This window comes from Halichoeres trimaculatus, unplaced genomic scaffold (assembly GCF_033239565.1).
Source record: "Halichoeres trimaculatus isolate MK-OKI-2021-1 unplaced genomic scaffold, fHalTri1.1 fHalTri1_scaffold_15, whole genome shotgun sequence".
Lineage (NCBI taxonomy): Eukaryota > Metazoa > Chordata > Actinopteri > Labriformes > Labridae > Halichoeres > Halichoeres trimaculatus.
The window spans coordinates 19,247,102-19,260,307 of NW_027437193.1; the positions used below are offsets into that span (position 1 = coordinate 19,247,102).

The 13,206-nt window shown below is 37.1% G+C and overlaps 1 protein-coding gene across 1 annotated transcript; it reads right to left on the bottom strand.

The window, feature by feature from the left end:
- Positions 1–1,459: 1,459 nt before the first annotated feature.
- dhrs1 (dehydrogenase/reductase (SDR family) member 1) lies at positions 1,460–6,010 on the bottom strand. The gene is made up of 9 exons (XM_074688918.1): positions 5,800–6,010; positions 4,867–5,013; positions 4,545–4,688; positions 3,903–3,982; positions 3,526–3,658; positions 3,256–3,399; positions 3,098–3,167; positions 2,135–2,215; positions 1,460–2,055 (listed from the first exon to the last, which is right to left on the bottom strand). The coding sequence occupies exons 2-9, from the start codon at positions 5,008–5,010 to the stop codon at positions 1,919–1,921; spliced, it is 933 nt and encodes a 310-aa protein (XP_074545019.1). The 5' UTR covers positions 5,011–5,013; positions 5,800–6,010; the 3' UTR covers positions 1,460–1,918.
- Between the last annotated feature and the right edge of the window lie 7,196 nt (positions 6,011–13,206).

Below are 13,206 nucleotides of genomic sequence, written 5' to 3' on the forward strand. Positions count from 1 at the left end.
TCATTACTTTTTGGCATTATTAGGCAGGCTTTGAACAACTATTTGAACCTTTGAAGTTAAGTTATTGAATGTAAAGAGAAAAAAATGATGTTTTCATTGAGCCAACTGATTGTAGATAGATAGTGTAATATTCAGCCTGTCAAAGTCACATCTTTTTGAAACTATAAGACTGCCCGCTTATTTCATTTCCTGACATCAAGACTGTTAATGAAGTGAGTTTTTGTCAAATTCACATACCTTAGTGCCAACAAGATGCATTTTACAGCCCAGAATTTAATTTTAAATTGTAAACTAAATTCAGCACAAAAAGTAACAGAATTTCTGTCCGGTAGATTATTTCTTCTTTGTAATAAATCTTTTCCCGTTGTACAGCCTGTTTATTTCACTTTTAAACAGTGCTACATTTATGTGATAAACAGCAGAGCTGAGTATGTATGCTGTGCCCATGAAAACAATGCCAAATGTCCCTGCTAATGCCAAACTGCTTATTCTGTCATTGACTCTTGTTCTGTGTTTTTTGGTGGATTAGATGATTAAGGTCTGAAGAAACAAGACATACTGGCAATTTAACAATGGATAATTTAACAAACAGGAGCTTTACTAGTGTGTGAAAGAACAATATGCATCCACAACAGCCTGGCTTCTCCTCCTCATGCTTTTCACCAGCTTGGTCACACACTGCCACAGGATGGCATCCCATTCTTCAACCATTCATTTGTTGTAAGGCAGCTAACTTGGTTGAGTTGGTCACTCTGGCACTGACTGCACACCCAAATTGTGTATGGTTATCCACTTTACTGATGCTTCTGTTAATCAGAGCAGCTTTGTTGCTCAGCTCACAGATGCATGTTCCTTACAAATGTGACGTAACTTGAAGGAACATGAACAGGCTTTCCAACAGTAAAAGTTTTTTTTGGAAAGAAGCATTGTCACAACAAAGAAACATTACATAATTTTGTATTTTTTGTGGTGATATTATATGTAACAAATATGTGACGACCATTATCACTGTTTCAATTAAACTGTTTGTGAGCAATATGCTCATTAGATCCCTTCCTCATGTTCTGTATCACGGAAAACAAGGCAGCTGCAAATCATTCATCTATATCAGTCATCTAAATTTAATATTAATGCAAATGAAATTGTTTCTTAAAATGGTGCAGTTTTTTTCTGTCTGCAATAACTTCCACATCATCAAGTGCATCTGAAAAAAATATTATCAAAATGATTTTCTAAAATTCTGTGATAACTTCATATTAGTTATTTAAAAAAAAAGAAACATCTTGCTTGTTTTGAGAGTAATTTTTTACCATGGGCCATAATCTAAATCTAGAAAATCTTGGTACCATTAATCACGTGGTTGTAGTTTTATGTCGATGTTGATATTCATATTATATATTGATAATCAAACAGATTTTTTTTGCCCGGATTTGATAAAGAAGTGAGAGGTGTAAAAAGCCATGGGTCAATATTTCTTTATTTAACTATTTTCAATGCTTAGTCTTTGCAACAAACAACACAAATATTTCTGTTTTTATCATATGAAGTAGAACAGTTTTAGCATTTTTAAAGTAAAAATAAGGTATATGTGCAAAAAAAAAGTAAACATGCATACATTTGAGATAGTTGTGATTTCAGGTAGTTATTAATGGTGCATTAATGTGAAATTCCATCTTCATATTGTGTGGCTTCACTCACAGCGGGTGTTAGTGTTAATATGTGATGCAGAAAACAGAGAAGCATCCTTCATGTGTTACTTCATTAATGAACCTTCACAGAGTGCTTAAGTAAGACTGTATACACAAAAAAGTTACAGACAAAATACTCCTTCAAAATATAAGCTCGGTGTGAATTATTACTGTTGCTGTGTATTCATCAGTTTACTTCAAACATAGATATTGCCACTTGCTGGAAGTGTTTAGAAGTGGCTATTAGCCAGTGTGAGCATGAAGCGTGGGATACGTATGAATGAAGGCACGACCACAGACAGCCAGGAGAGATAAGGAGACTGGGACACCAGGAACTTCATAGACGTGTAGTCAGCAACACTCCGCCCTAGAAATAAAAAGATAATCCAAATCTAAGTTTTTCTCAAATTTAAATCAAAACAGCCTTTAAAGTATTTTAAACTTACCATCAATATCTTTTAACCCGTAGCGCCTTGCAAGGTCACAGGTCATGAGTACTTTCCCCGTCAGTTCCATCAGATTTTTATCTTTGAGGAGAAAAAAATTAACAAAAACATATTCAATGTGGAAGAACTGAATATGTTTCAGTTGGAAATTTGAAGAGACAGCGGATTTTATTCCACGACTTATCATGCTTGGTTTATCAGTAGCGACCGTTAGACAACAGATAAGGTTATCTTTAACCACTTCCTTACAGAGCTGTTATACAGACTTTGCAGTTCACTAGTGAAGGTTGTCATTCCTAGTTATTGTAGCCACTGCAGGGTTGATGCATTCACTTGATTAGATAAGAATGATACTGTTAGCTAAGAGTTAGAATTTAGCACTTAAGTGTGGTGTAACGTTATTTAATGGTCGATAACTAAGATGGGATATTACCCAGCTGCAATAAAAATTTGATTCTGATTGGTAAGTGTTCCATAAATATGGTGATTAATTTGTAAAAGTAAGATTGACACCAAGGACAAACTAATGGCTTGTGTTATATCATATCATATCAGTCTGCGGAAACAACAGCAAACAGCTCACCACTTGACTATGGACCTCATTCATCACAAACACAGACAACAAAATTTAATACAGAGCAACAAATACATATAACTGAGTAAAATTTTCCATTACTTACCCTGAGCCTTTACACATCTTAATCTCACACAATGTAGTTATGTCTATCCTTACATGATGGGAAAACAATACATTTCTGCATTAACTTTGACAGCTCTAAATTATACTGAAGCTTGCATTAGCCCTTGTCCTATGGTAACTGTTGAGTAAAAATATGTTGGGAAATTTAAAGTACAGCCCATTTCAATGTATTGTTATTTGACAACCTTAAACACTGCAGTACAAGTTTGATCACTTGAGCATTTGAGTTTTCACGTGACTTAGCATACACAGTGAGATCTTACCTTGAGCCAAGTGGACGATGCACTTCCCACTCATTTCTGTGGTTTCTCCATTGACAAACACATTTTTAAACTGCAGGAAAGAAAATCCACAGAATAAGTCAAACAGAAAAACAAAAGTAGGTACCATAGTTATTGACAGCTGATAGATAGTAGTCTACCTTGGACTCAATTCCTTGTGGGGATTCCTTTGCCAGTACCAACTCAGAGACCAACTCTGTCTGTACTGCTCCCGGCCACAGGCTGACAGAAGCCACTCCTCTCCGTTTCAGCTCAACAGCCATGTCTGCTGCTAACCTGTCACACTGAATCAAACCACAAAGCAAAACTGGTTTTTATCACAGTGACCTAAATAAACAGCTTGTACATTTGAGCTGAATGAGATCATGTTTGGTCATTCTTTAAATTAGTTTAATAAGACAAGACCTTACAGCTGCTTTGCCAACACCATATGGCACATTGAAGAGGTACTGGAGCCCACCAAAAGATGAAATGGTGACGATCAAACCCTGACCTTGAGCCACCATCAACCGGGATGCATAAACTGAAAAGAAATAGTGGCCCCTGACAAAGATAATACTGGAAATTAGTCACATCACAAATGTCTTACTATCTTGAACAACACCCTATGTCATTTAGTATGTTCTGTGGAAGAGCTATCACTACCTGGAAAATTCCTAACTCATGAATAAAATGGACAATAACAAGTTGAGTAATAGATGAAACCAGGATATATGCCGCCAGACACCAGTAGATGATTCAGCAGTTTTGACAATGATTCCTTAACATGACTCAGCACAGAGCATACCTGAGGCCTGTGTTGTTGATCGAATCCCAAATGGTCGGGTCTGTTTCCCAGAACTTTTTCCCCATGTTGTCGAAAATTTCCTAAAATGAAAGGTCACGTTGAAGGCACAGGTGAAGAAGTCACACAGGGGGCAGTATTTAGACTAATGACAGAATCTGAAAGATCAGATCTCAGTGGTTTGATTTCATTGACTTTGCATTCCCAGGTTGAGTAAGCCCCAAAGTTAACCAGTATTAAAGGGGCCCCTAGTGGACTCTTTGGGGACTTTCAAAGGGCCTACTTTAAGTACAGAAACATAGGATTTGATTACCAAAAATTAATTCAAATACTGAATTTATTTGAACTGCCAGATTGAAAAGGGCTCTTTTGTAGATGTTTACAAAAGTAAGAGAGAAAAAAACCTGTGATACAGAAATATGAAAAAAAAAATTTAGACAATACACATTTTTCCAATTGTTGTCTTTGGGGTCATCTATCACCATGCAGTCTAACAGCCCTGCAAACTTGAAAGTTGATGGTAAAGTCACCACAGTGACTGATTTCAACAACTCCTGACTCCATGTTACAATTTCCTCACAAACTGTTCTATTTAAGGCATGTGCTATATGGTACAATCTGTTCTTTAGAGTGCAGTAGACCTACCTGCACTCCAGCATAGGCGTTGTTAACCAGGATATCCAGCCGTCCATTCTGCTCACGTTTGATTTGTTCAAACAGGTCTTCAATGTCTTTGTCTTTTGTAGAGTCACAGATAACCGGCACACAGTTTCCACCCCTCTCCTTCACCTGTTTCAGGAACAAACACACCAGATGTTGACTTTAAAAACAAAGCTTACTAAAATGAAATACATATTTTTAGTCACCTTACTCCTGACATGGATTGGAGGAAGGCTGAACCATAACTCTGAGGCACCAAATTGACTTCTACCATTGGTTTAGCACTTCACCCAAATTGATATTTTACCTCTGCAGCAGTCTTTTTCAGGGTGCTCTCCTTTCGTCCTGTGATGTAGACGGTGGCCCCAGCCTCTGACAGCTGGAGAGCTATCCCTCTGCCAATACCTCTGGATGCTCCCGTCACAACACAGATTGAGCCAGACAATGCCATCTTCTGTAGGGAAAATAAGCAATAACCCTAACATTTATCTCTAGGATCAAATACACCATTTAAATCGAACAGAGATTTATGCAGCTTAATCAGAGGGAAAAAGAAACAGTTACATGCTTGCACAAAAGAAAAAAGAGCGTTCCCACCCACTGACCATAGTCCACTTGAAATCTGGAGGAGCTGTTCTCTTGCACAATTGAGATGTGTCACTGATGATTAAAGTCAGTTACATTAACATGTCAGTGACTGAGGATTTGTTAAAGGGGGTTAAATTTTTAAGTTTTCTGTTTTTAACAGAATGTTGTCCCACAGTTTAACAGCACAAGAACACGCTAAATGATCATCAAGTATTCAGTTTTCCTTCAGCTCTTATGTAACAATCTGTCTTCCAAAAAAAAAAAAAAAAACCTCATTTCCATACGGTCTGGTCGAACTTGATATTTTAAAACATAAACACGCTGTTTTTCATTAATATTTTTTGTTAATTTTACTATTTTTTTTACAAGATCTCCAAACTTGTTACTCTTTCTTGTGACATAACTGTTGTTGCTTTACTTTAAAATGTATCTCATAACAAGATAATAGGCATAGCAAGAAGCTTTCATAACGTCAAGAGTCTGCTGAAGCGGAAGGTTTTTTCGGAGATGGCGATTCTAAAATTCAGCAGATACCAAAAATTCAAGACATGCATGTAATTCATAAAACTGCAGTTAGTTCACATGGTGGACATTAAAAAGGAGAATACATTCAAAATTGTAGAATAAGTTAAGTAACACAAAACATCGATACCTTATTCCTCAGAAAGCGCTGGATCTGGTTCAGCAAGTCCCGATAATAGTTTGTCGAACTACAAGGAAGCGTCACAGTACAAATGTCACGTCTGTGTGTGTGCAGCTGTCATAAAGTCATACAGTGTGCTTCATCAAGCTGCAACAATGTGAACTATGTTACAGTTACACGGCTATCAAATCAACCCCTCAACCAAAGTCTCGCGAGAATATCACAAACTAAGGTTTCTAGTCCACACAGAGAGAGTTCTCTTCAACTAACTTCCTGTTTCGTCAGTCTAAAAAGCAATCAGAGGTGTATTCTCGCCCAAATCATTCAGTTTTCTTCCTGAATAGCTGAAATTGTACTTACACTGTCAATCCTGCGACGTTTTTAGCGTCTTCTACTCATGAAATGATACCATAGTTTTGCGCCTCATATGTAAGTTGAATTAGTTGACTGTGAAAAAAATAATTATATTTTACCACTCTTGTTGTTTGTGGCATTCGTGACAGTGTAATTAATTTATCTGGCGATTACAGAGCCTCCATCGAATTAAAATAAGTTTTATCCATCCAAGTCAGACAGTATACCATTTTTTCAGTGAATGCTTGTGTTGATATGTAATTTAAGACACATGATGGCGCTAGATCACCTCAGTAATATTACTGATAATATATGAATCCAGGGAAGATGTAGCAGTAACTTAGACAGTTAAAAGTTTAATACAAAACTCTTGTACAAGTTGCAGATGAAGTGTCTGCTTTGAAATATTTTTTTTAAAAAAGAAAAAAGATAGAGAAAATTGTAGGTCCTGTGCAGTTTATTTGCTTGAATGTTGCTAGTAAAATACTTCCTACCGCGCATATAACTATAAGTTACTGTATTTCAGCAGTGCTGTAGATCCCGCAAATGTACAGTAGATAGCCTACTGGTGAAATTGCTGCCAGTGAAACATTGATATACTGTAAAGATCAAAATAAATTGTTTTTATTGTTTTTATTTTTACAGTAAGGACACTTTGAAATTACAGCAGCCAGCAGTTTTCCTTGTAAGTTACATTTATTTCACATTTGTATTCTAGATGTATATTAGGTATACCTAACCCCCTCCTCATTTGTTCAAATATTTATTTTAAGCACAAAAGTAGGATAATCCCTGTCCCTGTCTCTGTTAAAAGAGTTTAAAAACAGCACTTTTCCTTAGGCACCTGCCTTTACACCAACCCTCACATAGCACTCTTAGATAAGATTGAAACCGTCCATCTAGTGGCTTCCAGGATCCTCTGCAGTTGAAAATATTTTTGTGTTTTAATCAGATTGTTTTCATTCTGGACAATTTTAATGGTAGCATCTAAGATGTACTATCTTCCTGATGATGTGCAGATTTTTTGTTTCTAGGAGATTGACTCTTGGACTTTGCATACAAGCCAATTTTCTTAAGCAGTTATGCTAATATCAAAACTCAATACTTTGGTAGTTTGTGCTGTCAAGAGTTTTGCTGTAACCGTTTCAATTTTGCAAAACTAGGGCTGGTGTTTCTGTGCTATTTCCAGTTTTTTTGTTCAGTTGGGTTTAACACTACCATGAACAACATAGATTGTGTTTGATTAGTGTGGTAGCTCAGCAGTTTCACGTTATATGAATAAAGTCCCAAGTTCAGAAACGCAGTCTGATCTAGTCCTGACCCCCCAGGGTCTTTGTATTCTGGATTTTTCTCTAACCCTTGATTTTTATCTAATGATTCAAATATTTGAATGTTGGGATGACCTAAGATTAGGCCCTGATTTTTAAGAAGTTAAAAATGTCAATGTCACGGTAAAAGAGAATCCAAAACAACCAGCTAACAGGGATTGTTTGTTCACAGACACCGTCAGGCTCTTACACAACAAGTCCAAAATCTTAACACCCACACCTTAAACATTGCATCATGATTACTGTCAACACATCTTTCCAGTAAACCCACTGGACAAGGCCCACTGTAAACATGGAAACATGCTCGGATCTACTTTAAGCCAAACCAAGCCAAAGCTGACTCTACATAGCAGAAAAGGTGTTTTTTTTCTATGGAAAACACAAAACATTCCTTGATTTTGTCCAAACATTTAATTAAATCTTTTTTTTTTCAATATAGGGCAGAAAAATTTCCAGAGTTACGTAAGCGCCTCACTTGAAAATGAGCACAACATTTGGGAAGTTATAAACACAAACCAGTAAAAGCCACAAGAAGATGAAAATCAATGTTAAGGGAATGAAAAAGAAAGTAAGAGATGACAGAGAGAAAAACAGGGTATAAAATAAACTCAGACATATTAAAGAAAGAAGAATGGAAAGCTTTGCTCACCCTTTAAGGACAGATGCACAGGAAAGGTCAAGACAATAATGCCAGAAACTCAGGCACACTGTTTTATTTAAAATATAAAGTGGTTCTTACATTTTGGCTCGATTTTTCCTGAAAATCTAGAACCAAAAACTGACAAAAAAAGGCTTTTTTTTTTTTTTTTTTGCAGGACAGCAAGCTTGAGTTTTGGGCCTTCTGTTTAAGATTAATAAAAACAAAAAATAATCTGTCCTCTGAGTTGTCATTCTTCACATACCAAAGATTTTAAACCAGTCACTGCATGACTTAAAATAAAACTCATGTTGACATTTATGACACATTTGTACATCTAGATTTATATTTTAGTTTGATCTTTTGATCAAACTTGATATTCCAGTCAAAAATTTAAAGCTTCCATATTTTATTTAAAATGTTGTAACATGAGTCAAATGTTTTATCTCCAGCTTTCTGTCTGGTGTGATGTGTTACTATTTTTTGGTGATCTGACCTTGACTGATGTCACTCAGCCTTATGACAATATTTGCTTTACACAAATAAAAACTTCCCTACTGAACATTCCATGTTTAAAAAAAGACGAATCCAGATCTGTTAGTTTTTTTTCCTTGAACCACCTTCCCCTTTTTGATTTGGTGTAGTAGAAAAGATGAGCTAACTTGTAGAAAGCATTCCTCCAGGTAAGGGGGGTCCTCTGCTTGCGTTTTGATTGGCTAACACCATCATTCCCCAGAAATCGATCACTCAGTGCCATATAACAAGCTTTTTGGACTTTCAAAAGAAGAGAAAAACTTTAGAGACGAGACAAATGGCTGCAGCAACTAACTTCATCTGGTCCTTCTTGTTCCTTTTATGTCTATTTCAAGCCTCTGACGGTTCTAGGCGCGGTAAGGAGGCAGCAAACAAAACTCAAAACATTATAGCCTTTTAGGTTGTGAATGCTGAATGTTCTTTCTTTCTTCCATGAAGCGAGGACTACTTGGAACCTGTTTCGGCATAAGCCTAACCCTACAGAAAATCCAGAGTTTGAAAGCATCATTGCACAGATCCCAGTGAGTGACCGTGAAAACTAAATCAGTTTATTCTGACAGTCTTCCTAATCCTCAGTATTATTACCTGTTGTTTCCAGATCATCAAATAATCTTGTTTTCCTTCTCTTTTTGTGTTTTTTCAACAAATTCCTCATCATTTGTGTCCTTTCAGACAACCACTGTTCCAACTTGTGCTGGTAAGTGTAAGTTTTTGTGTCTGTGTTATATTGTAACAGGTGTAATAAGCTTGGCAGTGGTGGAATAACTCCATTCACAGTACCAAGGTCAGTTTGACAGGAGGTGGCTGAGTGTATTAGTTATGAGAGGAATCAGATTTGTTAATTAAAAGAAAACAGAAACATAAACTTGAATTTTTACAAAAAAAAATACACACAGTGGACAGAATATGTAATATCATGACACTTTTTGTGTGCTGTGTCATGCTAAATTAATTCACGTGTCTTGTCAGATATGAAAGAGCAGCTGTCACTGCTCGACAGACAGCTTCAGCAGAAAACCGACGACAACAGCCAGTTGGGTGAGTATTGATCCTGTCAGGGGAAAGCTGAGCTGTGTCACTGGTTGCTCTTATACGACCTTTGCTCTCCGTCTGATTAACCTATCAGTCTTTCTCTGATTTAACTTCTGCCCTCTCTGACAGAAAATGAGGCGTTTGGGATGAGGAGGGAACTCAGAGCCCTAAACCTGCAGCTTGCCACATGCAGCTCTACAGCCTCCGCTATCACTGACTGTGAGCTTATTATTACAAACTAGACTCTTCATACATATGTCACATGATCAGATCATATACTTGATACACGTAACCCAAAGTTGAACTCAGTCTTTTTCTCTGACAGCTTATCAAACCCACTTACAGAACAAACTGAAGAACCTTCTCAACACTTTTGACAGTGATGCCTTTCTGAGTATGTCCTCCTCACACTTCACTCTTAGAGTGACGAGAGTTTCTATCTTGTTGCTCTGCAAAATTTCTGTTTAATCATGTAAAACTGTATTTTTTTTAGTTCTGAAAGTCACTGCTCTCACCAGGGAGGTGCATTCATTACAAAAAAGAATTGAACACGCCAACTCTACCGCTGACACTGAAGGTAAGTGATTTCTATCTGTTTCATATCTCTATTTACATTTTTCATTATTTTGTTAGCTTTAGTGAAAGCATTTTTGTTGCTTGCCAGGAAAAACACTTCATTGCTTTTACACTCTTGTCTTCCAGTGCTGCAAAGTGAGCTGCAAGTGAAAACTGATGAACTGCACAGGGTGGTGGCACAGATGAACATGCAGCACACAGAGGGCCCGCTGAGTGAGAGCATTTCACTTTATTTCACTTTATTTACTAAACATGTTGAGCTCTGAGAAGAGGTTTTAATGAAGAAACTTGGCTGTTTTGATTTGTGAAAACTGACTTGAGCAGAGTATCAGGGCAGCATCTTGGAAAAGATCAGCAAGTGAATCAGACATGGATTTCTGTGACATCACCCATCTGTGTATAATGTCCCCTTTTTTTAGTTTGGATACAGTAAAGAAGGATTGATGTTGGCATTTAGCCTAACATCAACAGTGTCATTATATAAAACTTGCAATTTTGAAATTTCAATGGCCAATGAAAAGATTTAGGCCCGTTTACACGACGTTTCATCTGAAAATACTAAAACGCAGTGAAAAGGAAAACACTGAAGGACTGAAAACGCTGTCATAAGCATGTCATCGCTTTCCGATGATTGTAGCAACGGTACTGTTGTACTGTTGTATGCACGCGCGCTAGGAGTGTGACGTTAGCGTTTCCACTGAAAACGCCAGCTTCCTGTTTACATGGCAATGGTGTCGGCAGCGTTTCAGAAAAATCCCACTCTGGAGGCCGTTTTCAAAAGTTTACATTTTAGGTTGGCTGACACACTGTTTCCATGTAAACGCGAGGCTGAAACGCAACAAAACTTTTGCGTTTCACCCTAAAACCGTTGACGTGTAAACGGCCCCTTAAAAGATTCACTCTCAACATTGTGTGTACTGATAAAGAAATGAGCTATTAAAGCATTTTTATATTTGGTGTGAAGATCAGCTACACTTTGTGCGTTTGTGGTTTTCTGTGTTTCTGCAGCCAGCCTCAAGTGGACACTCAATGAACTGCAGTTTTTAACACTTCTGTGGCTTCATATTTTAAGACTGTGGGTTTCTGCTTAGAAAAAGTAACGTTTAGGTATTTAGAGAATAAAATCGTCCCGTAACAAGAATAAATTCATTGAAAATTATCATAGCACAATAATGAAGTTGTATCCAAGTTTAAGCTGTGGTTGGCTGATGACTTATTTCCACATTTATGAGTATCAGGACCCACTATCAATGTGCAAAAGTGCCTGCAACGTAACAGCTTTATTTCCCCAACATAACAACTCTGTTTTTGTATCATTATATTGTTATCTGCCTCGATATGACACACTCAGGAGTAAAAAGTTATAGAATCATAGACAGTTTCTTATCTGACTTGATTTAATGTGGGGTCTTTTTTTTTACTTCCAGTTGCTGAGATTGTGTTGCTGCAAAATCAAATCTGGGATTTGGAACAGGAAGAAATAAGAAGAGGTGAAAAAACTTCTCAGCCTAACAGACAAATTCTGGGTAAATCTACGCACCACACTTCAATGTTTACACTCTGTTAGATACGGAAAGTTTCTGATCTGAATTTAAAGAATAAAGGCATGGAATTAAGTTAGACTATGTGACATTTTAGACATGACTTATTTCTAGGGCTTAATCTTAATCTTTGTCTTTGCCATAACAAGTTGCATATAGCTTTTGGTCACCAATGTCATGCTCATACTTGTTTCGCTGTTACCTCTTTGAGCGTCACAAGTGATTTATTCATTTTCTCCCTTAATTATTTATCCTCAGCTCTTCAAGCACAACTGGACGAGAAGATCAGTGAGCTGCAGAAAAACAACAATACAGCCTCAGCCTGTCAGTTTCATTTTTACTATGTAGCTTTCAGGTTCATGTTGTTGAATGAGGTAAGATTTCCTGACACCCAAACCTTCTCTCCACCCAGTGCTGTCCCTAGTTTCTGTGAACAGTAAGATCGCCAACATTCAGAAGCTCCTCAGTGCTGTCGTGGAGCAGTCCAGATCTGGTGCTGCTGGTGAGACTCTGAATCAAGTGGTCACATCCTGTTAAACCCACCGTTGGATCTTTGATGCAACATTTTTATTCTAAAAAGGTTTCATTTGGTTTGTTCTTTAGACCATCGGAGACAGTGGAAGCAAAAGGTTGAGCTCCTTAAAAAGAAGATTTCAGAGCTGAATCAAGATGAGAGTAACACACAACTTAGTGAGTAAACAAATCAACAAAATTTTCTTTGTTTTCAGATTGTTGCACAGGTTTAACACCACTTATCTTTCCTTGCAGCCAGGGAAATTTTGGCGCTGCAGTTGGAGGTGGATAATTTAAGAGACTTAATGTTAAACTCAAAAAAGACGACTGAGTCCCAACTTAAAGGTGAGGGCTCCTACAGCTCAATGGAGCTAAATTCACTTTTATTCAGTTGAAAGTCACATTACACTTGACTTATGAATGAATAAAGAAAAGAAAAGAAAAGAAAAGAAAAGAAAAGAAAAGAAAAGAAAAGAAAAGAAAAGAAGAGAAAAGAAAAGAAATATAAAGTTATCGTATCAAAGTCATAAAGGTATTGGGGACATATTCACTTTTTTATTTTTGTTACAGAGCTTAGAAACATTTTGGAGCAAGAGAAGAAGCATCAAGACAAATTTCAGAAGGTTCTGGAGGAAGAAGATTATCCCAAAGCACAGACCGGTGAGTGTGAGAAAAAAGTGAAACAAGTGAATTAGCCAGAGAGGATCTTGGTCAACTTTGACTTTACTGAGAAAATGGCTATAAAACCAAAAAGGAAGGAAGGAAGGAAGGAAGGAAGGAAGGAAGGAAGGAAGGAAGGAAGGAAGGAAGGAAGGCTATCAGTCACAACTGATGAGTCCAGCTCTAATTTATCTAACCAACACCAACCAAAGCGCTAATGCCAGTGTAAGTTTGAACTGGA